Source organism: Schistocerca gregaria, chromosome 1 (genome assembly GCF_023897955.1).
Source record: "Schistocerca gregaria isolate iqSchGreg1 chromosome 1, iqSchGreg1.2, whole genome shotgun sequence".
NCBI lineage: Eukaryota > Metazoa > Arthropoda > Insecta > Orthoptera > Acrididae > Schistocerca > Schistocerca gregaria.
In genome coordinates, this window is record NC_064920.1 from 409,439,279 (window position 1) to 409,464,145 (window position 24,867).

The following is a 24,867-nucleotide window of genomic DNA, read 5'->3' on the forward strand; positions in this document are numbered from 1 at the left end:
TTGACTGGAATACTCTCTTTCAAATTCTGAAGGTGACAGGGGTAAAATGCAGGGAGCGAAAAGCTATTTACAATTTGTACAGAAACCAGATGGCAGTTATAAGAGTCGAGGGGCATGAAAGGGAAGCAGTGGTTGGGAAGGGAGTGACACAGGGTTGTTGCCTATCCCCGATGTTATTCAATCTGTATATTGAGCAAGCAGTGAAGGAAATAAAAGAAAAATTCGGAGTATTAAAACCCATGGAGAGGAAATAAAAACCTTGAGGTTCGCCGATGACATTGTAATTCTGTAAGAGACAGCAAAGGACTTGGAAGAGCAGTTGAACGAAATGGACAGTGTCATGAAAGGAGGGTATAAGATGAACATCAACAAAAGCAAAACGAGGATAACGGAATGTACTCGAATTAAGTCGGCTGATGCTGAGGGAATTAGATTAGGAAATGAGATACTTAAAGTAGTAAAGGAGTTTTGCTATTTGGGGAGCAAAATAACTGATGATGGACAAAGTAGAGAGGATATCAAATGTAGACTGGCAATGGCAAGGAAATTGTTTCTGAAGAAGAGAAATTTGTTAACATCGAGTATAGATTTAAGTGTCAGGAAGTCATTTCTGAAAGTATTTGTATGGAGTGTAGCCATGTATTGAAGTGAAACAAGGACGATAACTAGTTTGGACAAGAAGAGAATAGAAGCTTTCGAAAGTTGGTGCTACACAAGAATGCTGAAGATTAGATGGGTAGATTGTATAACTAATGAGGAGGTATTGAATAGGATTGGGGAGAAGAGAAGTTTGTGGCACAACTTGACTAGAAGAAGGGATCGGTTGGTAGGACATGTTCTGAGACATCAAGGGATCACCAATTTAGTACTGGAGGGCAGTGTGGAGGGTATAAATCGTAGAGAGAGACCAAGAGGTGAATACACTAAAGAGATTCAGAAGGATGTAGGTTGCAGTAGGTACTGGGAGATGAAGAAGCTTGCACAGGATAGAGTAGCATGGAGAGCTGCATCAAACCAGTCTCAGGACTGAAGACCACAACAACAACAATAACCCATGATTTTGGATTCCTTCGTGTGACATCCTTAGGGTGTCACAGTACTGACCGACCTTAATCAGAATACCTTTTGTCATGAAAGAAAAGAGCCTCACAATCCTAAAGTGAATGTTAGCACAAGTTTTTGTGTTGACAGAGTAAGTTCAAGCACGCGCGTGCACACACGAGAGTGGGGGCGGGGGAGGTGGAGTGGCCTGATGGCATATATCATACTGTATATAACTGACACTTTGTCTCTTGGATAAGTGAGGTACCTACATCATACTGAAGGGTTATACACCTGTCAGGCATTCTACAACTGTGTCTTCAAATCACCTGGACTGAGTTTCATCATGAACTTTTGTTTGTCCATTGTTGAGTATTTCATGCCACTTTCTCACATATCTTTCATTCTTTACTATGTCACCATGCACTGCCTTTGATTGATACAAAATTTCTGCAAGTTTCATTTACTGAACATCCAAAAATTGAATAATACCTCTGACCTGAAAATAGATGAGGCTTTGTACCTCACAGCTCATTTTAAATAACCTCAAACTCCATGACAACAACAACTTGTTTAGAGTAGCATTCACACGATACTGACAGAATCTAGGTCTCAATCATTGCAGCAGGAATGCGCAACAAATCACTACTTCCAGAATTAACTTCATATATTCATATTGCTTGGCAGCCCAAAAGCAAGTGCACTTTCCTAACATGTAAGTACATCTACATGCTATCACTATTGATCTGCTACTGTTTATTTTTACATTTTTAGTAGGGACAAAGCAAAAGGATTATCAGAGCTGTGTTTTCTAATAAAACCAATCAGGTACAATACACTTAAATAAAATGATTTTTCTACGGATTCAAATGATAAACATTACGGAGAGCGAGTCTTATGACATTCAAAAGCCACCTCACTGATTATCAGGATAGTACTGTATCCTCTGTATTGTGTGTATTCTTCTGTTGCGGAGGATCACATACCCAAATATGAAAATCAATACAGCTAATAGCTGTAGATGAACTCATTCCTAATCATTACAGTTTGCATTTCTTGTCATTATAGTACATCATGACAATGGGCAAAGAAATATGTTGCCAACTGGCTCACATTAAATGCAGGAGTGTTGATATTAGTTGCTCACAGGTGTAAATGATAACTACAGGATTCACCTTGTTGGTATACTTTGTGTACGACATTCATTTCTGTGTTCACAGAGTTTTACAACTCTCTATCATGTTACCATTTCATTAATGATATTTTCAGTTTCATCTATACCCCAAACTAGTTTTATGTTGCAAATCAAAATTCCTTTTCCAGAAGTTTACAGGACAGACAGCATGACCAAAATTATAAGAATTTATTTAAAAATAAAATAAATATTAATATAGATCAAATAATTTCCAAATTGATGAAAGGAAGCTGTTTCTAAACTGATGGGTGATTACGGACTTTATATAGGAAGATATTAAAAACTTGAAGTGCTTTTGCACAAGAGAGTAGGAGTGAAATATCTTGTGATGTTCAGAATTTGATACTGTGGTTCTGACAAAAATAGTCAACATTGTCATCAACAATAAGATAGTGTAGATACAGTGAAGCATTAATAGTGTATCGTCCTTCTAAGTGAACAACCTACCATAACATTTCACAAGGTGTAGAAGTGAGTTATTTAGATTCAACTTGCCTGCAGGGCCGGCCGACAGGTGGTGTGCACACACCACTGCCTTGAGACACTTCACATAACCCTGGAGCAGAATTAACCCCCTCTCATACCTGTACTTCGTGTCTCTTCTTATTTGTGGGTGGAATTACAATACTTCCTGGTTTCATTAACCAAGCAAATTACAGGTTTGTTGCCCAAGAAATTTGTACCATTAAGAATTCACACTTTTCTTTTGCTTTCTTCCCTTTAATAACAGTATATAAAAGTATTGAGTACCTGTTAGTCTCGAATATTTCAAACCCATAAATATCCAGAATTCCCATGGCTTTCGTTGTTTTCTCACTGTCAGGTTTCAACGAGACATTAAGCCTTGTGACAAGCCATGTGAAAAGGCGATCATACACAGCCTTCGCTAAGGCATCACGAGCATAAAGAGCTGTTTCCCTGTTGAGAGGTGTTGTTACAACATCACCACGTGCCTCAATTGTTCTGTTGGTAAATGCGTTCGTTAACTGTTCTGCTTCGCACCCCAGTAACTAGAAATAAGCAACCAAAATTAGTTTATAGTTTTTAATGGATAGTTACAACACATATTGTAATTAATGCCAGGATTTGTTTACTCTATAAACATTTGTGTCAATGTAAGTCACAACATTTTAAAAGAAAATACCTGTGCAATGGCTTCAACACTTTCCAGTTTTGAAACCACAGCTCTGCCCTCCACTTCTGTCATGCCGACATTGCCCATATGGAGAACACTGGCAACAATTGCAAATATATCATCCTGTTCTTTATCTGTTAGTTCTATTGTCGACAATGCAGATTTTACCGTCTGAAATTGTGCTCTGTCATCTATTTCATCTATTGCACCTTTTTGCTGCAGAAAAAAACGGTGTCACCAAGATTAGATACAAGTATTTATTTTGGAGTTAAGTGAACAAAAAAATAAAATAGATATCATAATTGCATACTCAAAGTAGTCACTTCAGCTTATCTTCAAGTTGGGTTAATCCATCTTGTTCACTTTTGACAAATAACATTTTGCAGTAATAGAAGTAACCCCAAAGAAAGAAGAAGATAAAATCTCACCTAGGGATTATGAGAGGGACCAGGATGTTGCAGAATATTCTATAATACAATTGTAGTTATTACTTCATAATTCTTTCATATAATCAGGACTATGCAACTTGAATAGTCCCTCCCTTCCACTCCCCCCCATATTACTGCACTCAGCATCAATTTGGGAAGGGGGGGGGGGGGGGGAGAGAAAAAGAAGAAAGCACAACCTCAATTACAAACCTCTTTTTATTAACTACTTCATATCCATCTTTTTACATCTATCACTATTATTACACCCACAGCAAACAAATTTTGTACCAAAATTTCATGCATGCAATAGACCACAAATTACTTACATAAAATAATTATGCCTTACTTACCCCTTGACTAAAGTAGAAATAACTGTCTAGATCTCTCTTTAACATCAGTTTTGACAACATTTCATCATCAGCTCCAGCCAACAACTGATAAAAGATATGGAAATTTCTTTCTCCTGGATACTGATGAACCACTCGTGATTTTTCCAGTAAGTAATTCAAGATTTTTCCACCAACAGGTGAACCCTGAGAAAGCCAGAAGCAAATTGAAACAATAGAATATTATAATATAGCCAAGATAGCACACACAAGATGTTACTGTCTCAATAACTGCAAATCTGAGAGATCCTTCAATAGATGTAATATCCCTCTTCATTTTTGTTTAAAACAGACAGTGAATATTATGTTTAAAGAATATCATATGGAGGGACAGAAGCACTCAATATTTTACCGTAAGAGAAAAAATTCATGTATCTGCAAGTAGCAGCTTGGAATGAAGACACCGACTTTCACAATTCACGAAAGTATGACGACTGAGGTACAGAAAAAATTGAGCACAATTTAATATTTTGACTTTTCAGTAATTAGCATACATCATAGTAATATGATGCTGTAAACACAAAATATTATTGCAGTTACTAATATGAAAATTCTAATAAATCAATGACTAAACTACATTTTTTATTCATTTTCTGGATAAAACCCATGTACACAAAATAAATTGTAAAGGGAAATACAAAATAAATTGTAAAGGAAAAGGAAGTAGGTTGTACACAGCGTCTGGAAAGTAATTAGGTATTGTAAAATGGTGGTAGAGCTTTTTATATTGATAGAAGCATATCGGAAATAGTGTGCACATATAAGTCATTCAAGAAGGTTTGGTTTTCTGCAGTAATGGCACAGGCATGCATCAGTTGGCTCTAAGGTCATACTACCATTCTGGTACCACTACAGCTGCAAACATCTGGCTGCCAGGTCAGACCTGCACTCCTTGCTTCGCACATGTTCCATTTCCCTTGATCCCTCCCCAGATTCTTTTTTCCCCATTCAGTGAGTGCTTGATATTACATTTTCTGCAGTACAGGCGGTATTGTGAGAGGAGCTGCACATGGCAGTTGAAAGGACGGCTGATCACATGACTGTTCAACAGTGAGCACAGACTGCTGCGCATTATGAAATGTGGAACACTCCCATCCTGTTGCAGAGTTGGTGGTGTACTGTGAATAGAATGAATGGCACAATTCGTGTAGAGACAATAAAGAATTTTAATGACCACAAGTTCAGTGAAAGATGCAATATAAACTGGTTGTCACCCACTTCTCAGTCTGTTGATAAGTTGTGACTGTGCACGAAATATTTGCAATCAGCCCTTTGAAATCAACATGCCAGGCTCCACTGAGAGTGGACTCACAAGGTATGCTACATATCAGGTCTTGCACAAAGAACTGAATTATCGAATGTAGAAACCTCATCACGTGCAATAGCTGACACTGGAAGACTGCGATACCAGAATGGAGTATGGGGACTCGATATTGGGTTGGCATGAAGATTGGCTTCAGTTGTTTAATAACATGCTCTGGAGTGATGAGGCTGTATTCTAAGTGGGATGTTTTATGAATAGACACGACTGTCAGTTTTGGGTGGTACAAGATCCTGGTGTTACGGTGGAGAAATGCAGTCTCTCCAAAAGTGATTTTACAGTGTAAAATGACTGACATAAGTGTTATTGGGCCATTTATCTCTCTCAAAACAATTAATGCAGAATGCTACCTGTAGATATTCGAAAATTATGTTTGGCCCACAGTATCTGCGTAGTATAGCACTGAAGGTATTATTTTTGTGCAAGATGAAGCAGCACCTCATTCTCCAAATGTTGTATATATGTGGTTGGATAAAAAGTTTCCAGAATCTCCACTGAGAAGATGTGGACCTTATGTGTGGCTTGCAAGAAGCCCTGACCTGACACCAGGTGACTTAGGGCCGGGCAAAACGTGAGGTTTTCCGGAAGAAATCTTACACACTGGGAGAATGGAAGCACAGAGTCAGAACATTAACCTGCAATATCCCTCATGACTTCCTTCAAAGGACTCTGGATTCCAAATCTATCTGAGACTATTGGTCGGCATCATAAGTGCAAATTTTTTTTTTTAAATTTGTGGTTAGGTCTTATGGGACCAAACTGCTGAGGTCATCAGTCCCTAAGCTTACACTCTACTTAATGTAACGTAAATTAACTTATGCTAAGCACAACATACACACACACCCATGCCCGAGGGAGGACTAGAACCTCTGTGTGGGGAGCCGCGCGGGCCGTGCTTGGCTACCCCACGCATCATCACAGGTGCATACAGCACATCTTAAAATATGCATCCACTTACTTATATAACAACATAAACAATCAACATATGCATTCAACAGATCAACCTTTTTTTTCAACGCCTAGTTACTTTCCAGACACCTGATATACATCGTCAATGGAGAAGTGGCCAGACACACTACACAAGCTTCGACTGGACAAAAAACTGGAGAACAAAACTGATCACGGCCATATTAATCAAAATACACCATCATGACATGAACTGGTTTATGGAAACCAAAGAAAATCTATTTTCGAATAAGCCTAATTTCATTCTTTCTAAATATGAATCCAGTGTCAAAGCCACTCTGTTCCTTCATGCAGTAACAGTAAATCATACACCACAATATTCAAGCACAGAAAAGGAATGTTAAGTGTTACACAAGTTAATATGTGGATGAATAGTAAATCAACCTCTACATTATAGTTTCAGGAAAAATACTGTTATGAAGAAGTAACGTGTAATATTACAAACACAATAAACACAAACCTCCAAAAATTCGATGTCCATGTATTTTCCAAATCGACTAGAATTGTCATTGCGGTTAGTTTTGGCATTTCCAAATGCCTCCAGTACTGGATTTGACTGCAACAATTTATCTTTTACTCTGTCCACTTCACGTGTATGCCCTGTTGTTTCAGCAACAAATTCCAGAACCTTTTTTGAAGCCTCAGTCTTTCCTGATCCTGATTCACCTGTAACACATTTGTATGTTGACAACCACTAAAAGACTGAAAAACAGAATGCTCGTCGGTGATATACTGACCTAAAAATATGGCAGGGCAGTAATTTTGGTTTTATACCAGTCAGGGCTAAATTGCTACTTACAATCAAATGAGACAGTAATGGCTGTTATAAAACCAACATAACTTCCTTAAAATTTTTAATAAAGAACCAAATACGTTTCTTAACCATACCCTACATTAGTATGTGTGAAGTAATAAACATAATGTTAACCAAAAGCGACTTTGTTTGTTAACCTCAGACACACTCTTTTTAAGGGACTTGACCATAAGAAAAGATACAGCTATCCTTGGTGACCTCCATTTCCCTAAATTTGATGATAGGAAGAGTGTCTGAAATTGTTGTTGTGGTCTTCAGTCCTGAGACTGGTTTGATGCAGCTCTCCATGCTACTCTATCCTGTGCAAGCCTCTTCATCTCCCAGTACCCACTGCAACCTACATCCTTCTGAATCTGCTTAATGTAGTCATCTATTGGTCTCCCTCTACGATTTTTACCCTCCACACTGCTCTCCAATAATAAATTGGTGATCCCTTGATGCCTCAGAACACGTCCTACCAACCGATCCCTTCTTCTGGTCAAGTTGTGCCACAAACTTCCCTTCTCCCCAATCCTATTCAATACTTCCTCATTAGTTATGTGATCTACCCATCTAATCTTCAGCATTCTTCTGTAGCACCACATTTCGAAAGCTTCTATTCTCTTCTTGTCCAAACTATTTATCATCCATGTTTCACTTCAATACGTGGCTACACTCCATACAAATATTTTCAGAAATGTCTTCCTGACACTTAAATCTATACTCGATGTTAACAAATTTCTCTTCTTCATAAACACTTTCCTTGTCATTGCCAGTCTACATTTTATATCCTCTCTACTTCGACCATCATCAGTTATTTTCCTCCCCAAATAGCAAAACTCTTTTACTACTTTAAGTGTCTCATTTCCTAATATAATTCCCTCAGCATCAACCGACTTAATTTGACTACATTCCATTATCCTCGTTTTGCTTTTGTTGATGTTCATGTTATATCCTCCTTTCAAGACACTGTCCATTCCGTTCAACTGCTCTTCCAAGTCCTTTGCTGTCTCTGACAGAATTACGATGTCATCGGCGAACCTCGAAGTTTTTATTTCTTCTCCATGGATTTTAATACCTACTTCGAACTTTTCTTTTGTTTTTTTTATTGCTTGCTCAATATACAGATTGAGTAACATCGGGGACAGGCTACAACTCTGTCTTACTCCCTTCCCAACCACTGCTTCCCTTTCATGCCCCTCGTCTCTTATAACTGCCACCTGGTTTCTGTACAAATTGTAAATAGCCTTTCGCTCCCTGTATTTTACCCCTGCCACCTTCAGAATTTGAACGAGAGTATTCCAGTCAACACTGTCAAAAGCTTTCTCTAAGTCTACAAATGCTAGAAATGTAGGTTTGCCCTTCCTTAATCTAGCTTCTAAGATAAGTCGTAGGGTCAGTATTGCCTCACGTGTTCCAACATTTCTACGGAATCCAAACTGATCTTCCCCGAGGTCGGCTTCTACTAGTTTTTCAATTCATCTGTAAAGAATTTGCGTTAGTATTTTGCACCTATGACTTATTAAACTGATAGTTCGTTAATTTTCACACAAATGAAACACACAAATTCAACTGAATAACATACAAAGAATAATTATATTTACTATATTAACTGAGGCACTCAGTGCTAGGTAGTGGTAAGCCACGCATAGAGAAGTATTGGGATTTTTACACTTTTCATATCCCCTAGAGGTTGGCAAACCACTGGTGAAGGGAGTGGGGGAGGGGCAGGACCCAAGAGACAGCACCTATACCAATTGATTAGAACACTGTCTCTATCAAACATTAGTGTTATCTGTACACCTATATGTAGTTATATATGAAGGAAAATATTATCTTTTTTTCATCTGTATTAGTAATGGATTGATTTGTAATTAGAAACCAAAGATACAGTCAGTTACACATTTTACGGAAATGCACTTAATTTTGCTTTTTTAAGCAATTCACTATCCTCCTTCTGGCTGTTGTCTGAACTAGATGAAAGTTCCGCAAACCTTATATTGTCCATTCAGTAATAATGCTATTACTTTCGGGGGAGCGTGTAACTTTCTTAGACACAATTAAACATCGTTCTAGCTTTTCATTCAATGTATGTGTTTAATTTTCTGGCCATTCTAAGTACGAGGGTGTCAGATAGTTCAGTAACTGAATGAGCTAAGTGCTTCGTACTTTCTATCATTGACTATTTCTTGATTAGAATATAAACCTGCACTTAATAAAACGAAGTCTGATAAACTCCAGTTAAAGATTTTACATATGTGAATTTAAGTGAACTTACATGGTAGATCGTTACCACTAAAAGACAACAGCAAACACTGAACATTGTCCTCATGCAATCATTTAATACTGATGGATATTAAATAAATGTTCATTTGCGGAAGTCTCTCTAATTAAAAAAATATAAAATTATTTTCTTTTCCATCATTATTGTAGCATATTCTTAGGATGCAACAATTCACGATTACTAGTATGTCTTCTCATTCATCTGGTCTCTAAAAATATCTTCTTTGAAAATATCAGACAACTTACAAAAGATACTGTAATTGGATGGATAAAAATCTACTCACCAAGCAGCGGCAGAACACGTGCATAAAAAAGATTATAATGCTTATGTCTTCTGCTGTAGCTTGGTGTGTAAATCCAATTTCATTATATTGTCAAAATTTATAAAAGTGCACACCCTGTTGTTATGTATTACACCAAGACACAGCACAACATTTTTCTGCTTTAGCAACATACGCTGCAGCAAGATGGGTGCGTTGCAAAGGAAACAGCATGAATTGTTTGGATGAAAGCATGCATTGTGGAACCCACAATAAAGCAGACTGTTTTGAGAGTGAATCCTCATGCAATGACAGCATTGCAGATGCTGATTATCAGCCAAATTCATGTGATATCTCATCAGATGTAACCATAAAAGAAATGTAAGTGTGTGGCCTGCTATATTATAGCATGTTACTGTGGCTTATTGTGACAGTGCAGTACATGATATGCTATCAAATAACAACAATAACAACAACAACAACAACAACAACAATAATTAATGCAACCATGAATTATGTGAAAATTCCTAGGACATTAATCTAGAATCCATTAACTGTTAATGACTGTTATACATGTGATGGGCATCAAAGGTACCTGCTGTAGAGTTTATTGTGGTTTGCCTTTATATATCTGTTAAATTTCTGTATTGTTCAGATAGTTTCATAGATTCACGTTATTAGTAATTTTTGCATTCTTTTTTATTTCACAAGGAGGAAGACTTAACCCCTGTTGTTAGACAGGTGCCCATCTCCTCTGCTAAGAAGGGGAATCCTTCGATGGCAGCAGCAGATGCCGGAGTTGAGTAAAACGTCTAAATGTAAATGGCGGCATAATCTGTTATGTACTGTGACATAATTATTAACCAGGATTAACAAATATTTGAAAATGATTATAATTTTACTTAAATGATGATAATTATGAGCATTGTTATTTAGGAGAGCCAGCAAAGAATAATATTGATATTAGTAATACAATTGTGCTGAGAACAGTATGAACTGTGAAGCCAAAAGTTGGCACTGACACTTTGGTGATAAACAATGACAAGCCACAAAATTATACTTATTCCTTGAACTTAATATTGTTTTCTCACAATATACAATAGTTTAAAGTGTTCTGTTTCATGTGACAAGAAAATGTATGTAGTACCTAAAAGCACAATAAACATAACTCTTATGTCAATCACCTGATTTATGGAATATTTTTTAACCTTTGTGGCTCTCCTGTAAAATTTACTCATTGTGGCTTATCATTGTTGATCCCGAAACAACTCAGTTATATTTCCATAACACATTTAAACATAAAAAACAATTATCTACCTGATATGAGAATACATTGTTCTCTGTTTTCCTCCAAAAGAAATCTTAGTGCAGTGTCTGATATGGCATATCTGTAAAAATAAAAATACTGGATTATGGTTTTTGTATGAAGCTTTCCACATTAACAAAACAGCAGTTTAAAAAATGATTTCCTGACAAGCACTGAAAAGGAAACAAATTATAACAACTGGTTGATTGAGAAGACTACAGAAATATTATTGCAATGGAAAATTTTCACATCACACGAACCTAAACATTTCATAACTGTATGAAAGAACAGTGTAAATTTAAAATTTTAATCTTGGTAGAATTTAAGTTCTTTGTAAACGCAGCTTTTTTCCATACGCTATTTAAACACAAAATGCTCATTAGTGGAAACTATCACCAAGATAATACCTACTAGGTCTGTGGGCTAGTAATTCTGTTACCAGAACAATGCAGCCAATATGGAAAAGAATTTGATACAATTTAAAATCTTGACAGTGGAACTAAAGAACCAACACTATGGCTAAAAATTTAAAAAAATGAGTGTGCCATGTGGAAGAGCTCTTGAAATGTAGCTTTCAAGGGCTTGTTTGCTTTTCATGTGCTACCAGGGTTATATGTGGCCAAGGGAAAAAAAAAATCCGGATTTTTCCTGGATTTCCCAGTTAAAAATACGCTTTCTCCCAGGTGACAGTATATTTTCCCTTATCAACCCTTTGAATGATTATGGTTTTATACGTGGGCGTACAATTTCCCGGCAATTTAGGAAATGAAACTCAGGAAAAAAGAGACGTTTTAGAAATATCTTTGATGTGCAGCAACATGTACACTGCGTATTTTCATATTACGGAAGTTTACATTGGAATTCCACCAAACACTGCATGTTACTTTCCAAATCACTGAAATCGAGATTGTGATGCGCTTTTGTAAGCCAGTCATAGCTCATGTCACGTGATCTTGCCAGCTGATGACAGTGGATATTCAGCGCATAGCATACGTGGTGTAGTCAGTCAACAGCAACATCACTTGTTAAGTAGTACTAACACACAAACAGGGGAAGTTAATAATCTAAATTAATATGCATAGTGTAGCTACAAGAAAAGCAAAGCTTTCACATATAATATTGGTCTCAAGCTGCAAGAGAAGCTAAGCTTTTGCATATACTGTTGATCCTTTTTGCGCGTGTTACACTTTAAGATATATCACACAAATGTGCCAGTAAAATTTTTAATAACGCCATAAATGTCTGATCTTCAGTGTTCGAAATTCTTCTAAATGGCTCATCAAAGAGTTGATTTTTAAATGACAGTCAAACGCTCTGTGATTTAATAAATTCATGGTACATTCTTGCACATAGTCCAACTTAAGTAAAGGGATATTTACTTTGAAAGTTTCTGTTTTGCAAGTAGTTTCACTTTGTATTCACCTTCTCCATTTACCGTAATCTACCAAAAAATTTTATCCCGCTTATATACTCAATAATACGTAACCCACTTCCAAACCATATTCAAAATGTCTGCTTGTGTCTGTATATGTGTGTGTGTGTGTGTGTGTGTGTGTGTGTGTGTGTGTGTGTGTGTGTGTGTGTTTTTGTGTGTGCGCGCGAGTGTATACCTGTCCTTTTTTCCCCCCTAATGCAAGTCTTTCAGCTCCTGTGATTGGAATGACTCCTTACCCTCTCCCTGAAAACCCACATCCTTTCGCCTGTGTGTGTGTGTGTGTGTGTGTGTGTGTGTGTGTGTGTGTGTGTGTGTATTTTTTCCCACGTGGAATGTTTCCCTCTATTATATTCGTGTGTGTGTGTGTGTGTGTGTGTGTGTGTGTGTGTGTGTGTGTGTGTGTATTTTCCCACGTGGAATGTTTCCCTCTATTATATTCATATGAATAATCGATAGACAAATGTAGACAAATGTGCGATGGATGCTAGGCGCTTTGTGAAACAAGTTTTTTTCCTCGAGAATATGAATTTGGCGCCCCCTTTTCCCGTTAGCATCTAGCTGCTTGCTGCAACTGCTTGCACAGCCAACAGCCACATTCCTGTAGCCAGAAGTAGGAGAATCTACTACTCAAAAGTGACTCAACTGCGCATTCACCCACACTTAGATGCTAAAACAAATTGATTGTAAACAGTTGCCACTTCACGCTCATTGGAGGCAATTTGTTGTTATGAAGCACTGCACAGTCTTCCATGGCGCATTTCCTTTGCAATTTAAGTTATTTTCGTTTATGTTTTATTGTTGAAGTATTATTCTGTAGCAGTGGGATACAGTAATATGCTTTGTTAGAGAATCGGATCTTACCAGTCAAAATTACAAAAATTTAACTGAAAACTGAAACAATGCAAAATTCCCAGAATTCTAAAAATATCCTGGGTTTTTCCTGGTTGTCTCCTGGATGAAAAAATTCCTGGGTTTTTCCCGGTTGTCCCGGGCCGTATACACCCTAGCTATGTCAAAGTGCAAGCAGGTCAACAGTGGTTCAGACATATCATGCATACTTCACTTCATTGCTTTAGTATATGTTTGGGACAACACAGTCCCTTCAGGAGAGAGAGGGGGAAAAAACTTAAGTGTTCAGAAAAAATCTGTCAGGGCTATTTGCAACTAAAATAAAATGGAATAATGTACACTACTATTCATTTGACTGAAAATAAGTAATCTGCCAAGTCTACATATATGATTGAGTCCTGTCTGCAAATGAGTACCTTCTAAACAGACACGGGGAATTGTGAAATAACAAACATATCCCTGTCCAAAACACAAGAAGCACTTTTAATGTCCACTATATATCAGCTTAGAGCAGAAATATATCAGTAAAGTGTTTTACACACAATAGTTAAATTATTCAGTAGCTTTCTTACTCATTTAAAGCATCAGTGTCATAAAAATTCCTTCGCAAATAACCTTAATTAATTTCTGATTGAACTCTTTTCATACTCGATAGAAGAATTATCAATTTGTAAAGCACAGAATTCAAAAATTCCAATTCAGTTTGTGTTTAATTTGACTCATCCTTTATCGAATTGAAGTATATAATGGTTCATGATGGACCAAAAAATGCTGCTGCTGATAATGAGAAATGATGCTCCCCCATATGTCATTCCTTGTGATTAATGCTCCTAATCATCCAGAGAGAGTTGGATGGTGTTCTTTTACAACCCTCAACTAGATTAGTACTTGTTCCATAGATCACGAATACAACATTTCATAATGATGTGGAATGTGTCAGGTTAATAAAAGGTGTCTATACAAGATATTATATGACACAATTTTTTTTTTTTTTTTTAACTAACACGAGGGTTATTGTCTTATAAATTCTGTTTGCAGGTTAGTGATTTAAAGCGAATTAGCCAAAATATTCTGAGGAAAACAGCTCCGAAGTTTGGTATGCACTTCGTATACACATCAATTTATATGCTGTGGCAGAACCGTGAAATGGCTGCACCTCTAGTGCACTCGCTTGCCACACAGGTGATCCAGGTTTGAGCCTACATTCAGGTAACTCTTTATTATTTTGTTAATTGTTTTAAAAATTATAACAACTTTTAGATAACATTAATGGCATAAAATATTATCAATTACATCTCAAAGAATTTTATTTTATTTATGAAATGACTGTTACTATTGTCATTAAAATGTTATTACATATCCAATAATATTATAAGCTGTGGAGAGGTTAAAAACATTTATAGTAAATTTGAAGAATTGTTTTCTACATGGAAGAGTAGAGTGTACATCTTGCCCTATCGTACATACACACAGACAGATGATTAATAAGACTCGGGACCCTCATGGAATTAATCAAGCAGTGGTCCTTACCTGCTACAGCATATATACACATTTGCCCCATCCTTACACCTCCATAATCTTTAACTAATATGGCAGTTCAATCTTGACTTTCACTGTGGTAGGGGTGGACAAGAAAAGCATGAGTTATATGATGAAATGATTCAGGGTGATGAAAAATCATCAACATGTACATTTAAAGTGATCCCTCCAACATGCACTACTCCTCTTCAATCTTGTGACAACTATTTTTAAAGACAGGCAAACAATTTAATAAAGCATGTTGAAAATTGCACTTATGTGATTGAAAATAATACAATAAGAAATTCCCGTGAATACCGTATAAAAATACAATTAATAGTGCAACATCATCAATCATCATCCAGTATGCCTCATACAGTTCCATGCTTTCTGATGTATGAAAAATTTTCATGAATATTAACAGAATATGTTTCCCAACAGATCTTTTAATAAATGACTGCTTGTGTAACCAATCATCCTTGATAAATTGTGCATGATTCTGATCTTGTATGGAAAATACGAAACTGACAAATAAAAAAACAACACTGTAAATTTTTTATATAAATAAAACCCTACCCAAAGCAATAGTTAGAGAGGTAATTAAAGCTTTAATTTTCTTCCATTCTATGCATATGAAATTATTCAACTTTATAAAAACAAAATACTAATTGTAATACACATTTTATGCTAATTAGCTCTAACAGTCATTTCATAGACAAAATAAAATACTTTGTCATTTAACAGATAATATTTTAGGTAATTAACTTTATTTAAAAGTTGTTATAATTGTTAAAACAAAAAGCAAAATAAAAAGTTACCTGAAGGTACGACTGAACACAGATTGCCTGCGTAGCAAATGAGTCCACTACAGGTGCAGCCATTTCATAGTGCTGCCATAATGTATAAATGAACCAGCACATGAGCTGTGCATGAAACTTTATAGAGTCCTTGTTCTCGGAATCTTCTGGCTAGTGTGCTTTACAGCTATTGTGGGTGGACACCCTTAAGGTATATTATTAACAAAGTATCATCCTCAATTGAATTTCTGAGACTGTAGCGTTCCATTCTTAGATGAAATTCATAAAGTGTAATATGAAATATCTGTAGATGACTCACATAGTATTAAATACAGGGATTTTTCATCTTTAATGGTTATGTTTAATTAATTGAGTATGCAACTGAAAATAGCAGACACATACCAGCAAAATTTTATGCATCACAACACAATGTTATACTTTGTGTTCTCACATTTGAATATGATTTTAGTGAATGGTTATATAAAGTAAACGCCATATGACTATGATTTTAGTGAATGGATATATAAAGTAAACGTCATACTAATGTTTTAAGCATCATAGTTGCATAATGTAGTTACACAATATCAAAAAGCAACTTTCAATGCACGTCTAAATTCAAGTAAACAATGGGCTGAATTCCGATTCAACACTACCTTGAGCCATATGTATTTCAATGACATGGAACAACTCTTTAGGAGAAGTATTTTTAAGAATTTTTCTCAACTAGTATACTGCCAGTGCTATATATAAAAACATTATAGATAGAACATAATTGTGTTTTAAAGTGAACAAATTTGCTGAAAGTAAATAAATCAAGATACTTCCAAAGAGACATTAACAATGCAGAACAATGAGAAGTTTACATGTACACATGAGATACATTAAATACAAGTATGGAAAACAGAATTAAATTCTACTCACATGTGTGGTGATGCTTCATAAAAATGTAGACCTCTATATTGTTTAACTGCTTCAGTAGTGTAAATTCGCAAATTTTTATATGGGTTGACTGATATCAACACAGTTCCAATGTATGTCTGAAAGAATACAAAGAAAGGAACTCCATAACATATTAGAAATGCATTGCCAACTACATACTTTAAAGTTACTTCCTGTCTTCTGCGAGTAGACTAAACATTATTGTAATCATATAATATGCAAAATGTAATCTTCATTATGTGAATGCACAAAACATTTCAAAGAAAAAGACTCTTCTTTACAAATGAATATGAAGAGATGTGGGGTGACAGCAGCTGATAGAGTAGTAGAAACAAACGAGAGATGGCAAACACAGTCAAGTCAATACCAGTGAAACAGAGTGTGCATCCAGCAACACAATACTGTTAGTTGAAATTATATGCTTTTTCTGTGTTTGATCTTTATTGAATACACCATGGTGGTTGAACACCAACTAATAAAAAGTGCAAACTGTTTTAGGCGAATGCTAGGATGGTTCCTTTTTATTAAGCAATGGCCAACTTCCAGCCCCATCCTCACCTACTCATGTCATACTTTGTTAATATTTCATATAAAAATATATTATGTCTGTAATTTATATGACATACACTACATTACATTAATACTTGTTCCTAAGATCAGGAACACGACTTTTGTAATGATGTGGAATGTATTGACTTAACATAACTTTTCTTTATGCAATATAATTCCCCCCCCCCCCCCCCCCCCAACTTCATATCTAACAATTCATCCATTAAGAGATGGAGTTGTCACTCAGAAATTCTTTTAATTTGTTTTCAAATGCTGATTGGCTATCTGTCAGACTTTCAGTGCTATTTGGTAGGCAACCAAAGATTTTTGTGCCGGCATAACTCACCCCGTTCTGTATCAAAGTCAGATTTAACCCAGAAGAGTGAATATCATCCTTTAGTGATTTGCTGTTACTTTTGAATTTGAATGGGTTGTTAATAACAAATTTCATAAATGAATATATGTAGTGCGAAGGTACTGTTCATATGCCAAGTTCCTTAAATAAATGTCTGCAGTATGATCTCGGGTGGGATCCAGCTGTTATTCTGATTATACACTTTCTCTTAATGATGAATTACGCCAAAATATGTCGTCAAATGAAAGCAGTAAATGAAAATAGGCATAGTTGGTTAATTTGCTGATATGTTTATCACCAAAATTTGCAAATAACCCTAGTAACAAAAGTAGCTGAACTAAATGTTTCAGCAGATCATCAATGTCTTCCTTCCAATTCATTTTTTCATCAGTGCATACACCCAGAAACTTTTAATATTTTGCCTTAGCAACAGACTTCTGAATGAAATTCTCACTCTGCACCGGAGTGTGCACTGATATGAAACTTTCTGGCAGATTAAAACTGTGTGCCGGGCCGATACTCGAACTTGGGACCTTTGCCTTTCATGGGCAAGTGCTATGCCAAGCACTTGCACACAAAAAGAAAAGGTCCTAAGTTTGAGTCTTGATCCAGCACCCAGTTTTAATCTGTCAGGAAGTTTAACAGACTTCTGTTCAAAGTCTATATTTATCAATTGTGTTACACAATTTACTGTGCAGCATTGTATATTCTGTGTTTTCTCAAAATTTTGTAAGAGTTCATTTGCAGAGAACCACTTAATTGTTTTCTGAAAGACATTATTTATAATAGCTCTGCATCTTCACAGATATTGTGTGGCAAGTCATAACAATAAGAAACCCAAGGCTGAACCCTGTGGGACACCATTCTTGATACTTCCCTAGTTAGAGGACTCACATGATTTTTGCAGACTATCTGTGATGTCAATTTCAACCTTCGGCATTCTTCTAGTTAAATACAAATGAAACCATTTGTGCACTGTGTCACTCATACCACAGTACTTAAGTTTATTTAGAAGAATTTCACAATTCTCACAGTCAAAAGCCTTTGAGAGATTAAACATATCCGAATGGGTGATGTTCAGTTATTCACAGAATTTAATAATTCATCAGCGAAAGGATATATAGTATTTTTTGTTGAAAATGCCTTTCTGAAAACCAAATTGACACTATGTTAGTAATTCATTTTTACAAATATGTGAAGTTACTCTACTCCTGAATACATTACTTTTAGAAAAACTTTCGATAAAGCTGTCAGTAGTAAGACTGTGTTGTAGTTGTCAGCATCATACCTATCACCTTTTTATGACATGGTTTAACAATAGCATATTTAAGTCTATCTGCAAAAATGCCCTGTTTCAGTGAGCTACTGCATAGGCAACTGAGAATCCTTCTGATGTGTTGGGAGAATGCCATCAATTTCACGAGAGCTTTTATTTTTGAGTGCATTTATTATTTTCCTAATTTCGGTAGGTGAGACAGGTAGAATATCAATTTCATCAAATTGCATTGGTATTGCCTCTTCCACATACAGCCTTGCATTTTCTAATGAACAGCTGGATCCTATTTTCTCTACAGCACTTAAAAAATTATTATTAAAATATTTTTTACTTCTCACTTTGTGTCAACAAACTCTTCATTGAGTTTGAAAGAAATAATGTCTTCCTGTGTGCTTGGTTGCCCTGTTTCCATTTTAACCATATTCCAAATTGTTTTAATTTTATTATCACAGGTGCTAACTCAGACCAATGCACATACAGTGCAGTAGTTTTTATAATGTTTGATTGCTTCTGGATCATTACTCCTTCTAGCTATAAGAGACACTTCCCATTTCCATTTAGAAGATATTTTTCTGCCTTTAATTAGCCATGGCTTTTCAGATGGTTTCTTACAACAATGTTTCATTGTTTTCAAATACACTCACAAAGGTATAAAATAGGTTAAATTTTGAATTATCATTAGGTCCCCCATCTTGTGATACTTTCACATCTCTAGTACCTGCCTGTCTTAACTTCTCACAAAACTTAATTTCATTCCATGTTGTCTCATTGGACATTGATCTTAGCCTAAAAATGAGATACTCCTGTGAGTTTCAATGCCCCGGCTCCCTAAAGATTTTGCTGTCATCCCAGCCAATTTATCTTTCCCTTTCCTATTGAGATGCAGGCCATGCCTTGTGAAGTCCCACCTACCAATACTTCCAGCAGGAACCAAACCTATGCCTGACAAAATAGCCAGCCGAAGCAGCTGATCTAGCTCCATATTGACCCTCCTGACGGAGCCATTCAATTGGGGCCAATCATATGAAGCAGGAACCAAGCCAACATCTTTATGGTTCGCTGCAGATGCTATTTTCACCAGGTCACATTCAATATTATATGTCTGATCCCTTTCAATACTGTTTCCTACTCCATCCACTACCACAACATGATTCTGCTTTGTAAAAACCTTTATCAGTTGGCTAAGACATGAACTGGACTTGGAAAACCTCGTGACCTGGTAACTGTCACCTAATTTTCCCTGCAAGATCTGGCCCACACCTCTTCCATGGCTACTACCTAACAGAACTTTCGTCCTACTTTCTACTTTTTTTTTGAAACAGTTGCTTTTGTGGTGAAAGTCTGTCGAGTATTAACTACACTTATGCCTACCTAAGCCTCTTCCTTAGTTAACTGAGGTAGCAGGGCAAATCTTTTGTTTGTGCCAATGACGAAATTCTCAGATACTGTTGCCTCTCTGTGGCCCCTATTCCTTGCTACCACTTCCCCCTGCCTTCACCCTTCTCCCCTCTTAACCTCACCAGTTCCTCCCTAACACTATCCAGTTCAGCCTGAAGTGCTCTAATCTTCCCTTCCTGTTCAGCTACTATCCTATTCCTTCAATATACTTTGCAATACCATGGAAGAGACTATTTACTTCCTTAATTCTCATGTCCGATACTGTTCACCTGAATGGTCTATGGATGAATAAATAAATAAATAAGTTTTCCTACAATTGATGTTGTCCTCATTAAACAATGGAAAGTCTACGAAAAGGACAGATTGCTACTCATTGTAAAGATGACACAGTGAGTTTCTGACAGCACACACACACACACACACACACACACACACACACACACACACACACACAAAATAATAATAATAATAATAATAATAATAATTTAACTCTGATGTCAACACTTTTACTGATTGACCACAAGTTCGACTACATGAAAATGGGGAAGGAAACTGACTATGACTTTGTTTAAAGAATTGTCACCATATTCATTCTTGTCAATGATTTAGAAAACTTAAATGACTATGGATAGAGAGAATTTTAATTCCAAATCTCTCAAATGTGGTAGACCCTGAAAATACCGTTTCAGTTGTAAGCTTTTCTTTATTATTATTATTATTATTATTATTATTTTTGCAATGCTTAGATGATGACCAGTTTCAATCTATGCTGTAATGCTCAGTTGCGAATGTTTCTCTGAAAGTGTTATTTGCTCACTAGTGTAAGTTTATTAGGCTACCCAACGTGCCTCTTTGTTCTATGAGAGTTGATGACCTTCCATTCCGAGAAATATGTATTTAAGTTCAATGAGAGTACACAAACACTCCAATGCCCTTCGTGTCATGTGTCATACTGTATCAAAAACAATGAATTTTTACCGTACTTTTATTCAGTGTTAGCTGGAAAAACAACAACTGCAAAATATTATTGTTTGTACATTGTCAGTCAACAGCACAAGCATTACTGTTAACAATAACTCAAGTGACTTTCTGTGATAGTCATCATCAGATGCACTTGGTGGTGGGCAACAGCTTACTATTGTCATTGCCCCAAATGATAGCCAGAAACAGCATATTCCACACGAGTAGGTCAGTAATCAGCTTATTTTAGCTGTTGCAGTTGTGCATATTACCAAAGAAGTAGCATTCGCACAGTCCAGCTAATACTCTACCATAAATGGCAGAATACTTTATGACCACCCCTATCACCCATCAAGCCAAGTGTCAGCTTGAACTGTGTGAAAAGCATTCAGGATGATCTGAAACTATTCGTTCAGATCAATACAGGAGGTAGAGAACATCAAAATACACTTATTTAGTTATGGTACATATGGTCCCTGACAGCAATTTCTGATGTTAGGGACTCTTTGCACAGAAGATAGTTTAGTATGTGAATTACAGCAGTGGCATTCACAGGAACTACTCAAATGCACGACCACTGGTCTGCATGCAATACGTCATCAGGTCATTGCTTGTCATGTCCGAAGATTCCTGGTGTATCTGCAATGGTACCAACAGTGACAGCAATTCTAGCACCAAGGACTTATTCCATTTTCACAAATGTTTCATACACAAGCTGCTTCATATGCTACCAGAGGATGAAATCCTCACACGTGAGGTCAGGTGACCTGCGTGGTCAGGTCATAGGATTACCTCAGCTGATACATCGATTCCCAAAGGTGGCTCTCTGATTATTGCTCACAGGAATGCCGGACTGCGACAGTGCTCCTTCATGCTGGAAGTACATCCTTTGACTAACATTCAGATATAGATACTCCTGCAGTTCTGGCAACACATGTTCCGTAAACAGAGTAAGTAGCTTTGAAAGTCAGTACACATTGCCAGTCGGCAACACTGACATTTTCTTACATCAGCACCACTATTTCAGAGACAGTATGTTCCTTATTGAAATACATTCTTTTTTATGTTCTCTACCTCCTGTAAAAATTTGAACAAATAGTTTTTTGACACCCTGTATACAGAAAATTAAAGGAAACTGGCAGTTTGAGATCATTGTTATTTCACAAGGCAAAATAAATAGGGTTAAGAAAGACTGCTTTCTGCTATCTGTCAACTATCATGTTTGTTTACAGCCTCTATACTATAATTTATCTAATTTCCTTGCAATTAATTTCCAATTATGAGACACATATGATGCTGCTTACATATATAATGTCTTCTTTGAATCGCTTACGCAGATTTTCTACAAAAGCAGATTCACTCTGATAGTCCTCCAAAAGGACAAAGTCCTGTACTCCCACTCTGTCCCTCCTATGCAGATCGCGATCCATTGTCCTTCCTCTTGAATCCTGCTCACTAGAAAGGAAAAGAAAGAAACATGATTAGTGAGTTTATTTGATATTTTTCACACAATACAAAGCTTGGACATCCAAAACTTGTGCATATATATTTTTTAAAACTGAGCTTAAGCTATTTATCACAAATACAGGTTGTCCTTGGAGGAATGGTCAATATTCATGGATACGACGGGAACAATCATTCAAAGCAAAAAAGTCAAGTAAAACACAGGCCTTGAAATGCATATCCTAAGAGCTATGAGCTCTACTTCACCACTGATACTGTGAAACAAATGTCTTCTACTGCAAGTTTCTTGCTTTCCATGATTTGGGAGATAGTAGTATGGACCAAAACAAGAAATGAAAGTCCAGTGAACATGGACTCTAAAGTTCATATCTTAACCGTCGCAAGACCAAAAATGCGTTTTGAAAATACAGTAATCTAGTCAGGCGCTTTGTATTTTAAAATTTTGAATAAAAAGTTATACTTTAATGAGTTCCTCTAATAGATCCCATAAATGTTTTAAATTTTTCAGCTAAAACTTACACACCAACATCTCTCTAAAAAGTGTGTTGTGAGTAAAACCATCAACAACTAACTTTTTTTAAAGTTTGTGATGGTTACAGATAACAATGTCAAATTACACATGATCATCTTTGTTTCAGAATAAAATTGACATCCAACTAAGTGTTATGGACAGCCATTGAACAGATCCAGATTCCTTACAAAAACAAAAATCTTTCAGTCTCTACATTCAGACCTTCCCCCCCCCCCCCCCTCCCAATCCCCCACCTATGGCTCTGTTTAAACTTGTTAAGCTTTCTTTCTGCACAGATTCTTGAACACGGTCTCAAATGTTTCCACCATGCACAAACAGATTTCTAAGAAGATAGACTTTGAGATAAAAGAAACATCCACTGTCCTTGTCTTAGAAAAACTAAAGTCACTTATCTTTCAATTTTGGATTAAGGCAAAACAACTTTTATTTGGAAAGTGAAAATAAGGGCTTGTGACAGCCATTTGCTTGGTGAAAGAGAACTCAATGGAAATCTGAATCAGAATTCATGTAAATAATGGGTGGTTGTTGTTGTTGTTGTGGTCTTCAGTCTTGAGACTGGTTTGATGCAGCCTTCCATGCTACTCTATCCTGTGCAAGCTGCTTCATATCCCAGTACCTACTGCAACGTACATCCTTCTGAATCTGCTTAGTGTAGTCATCTATTGGTCTCCCTCTACAATTTTTACCCTCCACACTGCCCTCCAATACTAAATTGGTGATCCCTTGATGCCTCAGAACATGTCCTACCAACTGATCCCTTCTTCTGGTCAAGTTGTGCCACAAACTTCTCTTCTCCCCAATCCTATTCAATATTTCCTCATTAGTTATGTAATTTACCCATCTAATCTTCAGCATTCTTCTGCAGCACCACATTTCGAAAGCTTCTATTCTCTTCTTGTCTAAACTATTTATCGTCCATGTTTCACTTCCATACATGGCTACACTCCATACAAATACTTTCAGAAACGACTTCCTGACACTTAAATCTATACTCGATGTTAACAAATTTCTCTTCTTCAGAAACGCTTTCCTTGCCATTGCCAGTCTATATTTTATATCCTCTCTACTTCGACCATCATCCGTTATTTTCCTCCCCAAATAGCAAAACTCCTCTAATGCTTTAAGTGTCTCATTTCCTAAGCTAAACTTAATTCAACTACATTCCATTATCCTCATTTTGCTTTTGTTGATGTTCATCTTATATCCTTCTTTCAAGACACTGTCAATTCCATTCAACTGCTCTTCCAAGTCCTTTGCTGTCTCTGACAGAATTACAATGTCATCGGCGAACCTCGAAGTTTTTATTTCTTCTCCAGGGATTGGGTGTCCAGGATGAATTAGAATTTTGTGCCATTTTGTCAAATGACAGTTGGCAACCGTGATTTTTTCATCTTATGCAATCTGTGATCCTCCCCACTAGTGGCCTGATAGCCTGTGTGTTGTTTTTGTCATGGAGCAGATGACAACTCAGCAGTGTATCAAAGAGATAGAAATTTATTACTAATACAGTGGAAGTCCCACAGCAACCATTTGTGAATTGCATATGACACTCAGACATAATGCTGCTCCAATAGACTCATGAGTTTGGAAGTTGATCTGGAAGTTTTGAGACCATGGGTTCTGTTTCAAACATTAAGAAAACAGGAAAACCACATTGCTGCCATGCGTGACTGTGTGCTAG

At 36.5% G+C, this 24,867-nt stretch overlaps 1 protein-coding gene across 3 annotated transcripts in view; it reads right to left on the reverse strand.

The window, feature by feature from the left end:
* The window catches only part of LOC126349682 (unconventional myosin IC), a 397,905-nt gene that overhangs the window by 64,465 nt on the left and 308,573 nt on the right, over positions 1–24,867 (reverse strand). For all 3 annotated transcript variants that reach the window (XM_050002452.1, XM_050002450.1, XM_050002453.1), the window contains 7 exons: positions 22,495–22,645; positions 16,635–16,750; positions 11,126–11,196; positions 6,933–7,138; positions 4,150–4,332; positions 3,381–3,587; positions 2,987–3,246 (listed from right to left, as the gene is read on the reverse strand). In XM_050002452.1, the coding sequence (XP_049858409.1) occupies positions 2,987–3,246; positions 3,381–3,587; positions 4,150–4,332; positions 6,933–7,138; positions 11,126–11,196; positions 16,635–16,750; positions 22,495–22,620 (1,169 nt within the window). In that variant the 5' untranslated portion in view covers positions 22,621–22,645. The remainder of the gene's footprint in view (positions 1–2,986; positions 3,247–3,380; positions 3,588–4,149; positions 4,333–6,932; positions 7,139–11,125; positions 11,197–16,634; positions 16,751–22,494; positions 22,646–24,867) is intronic.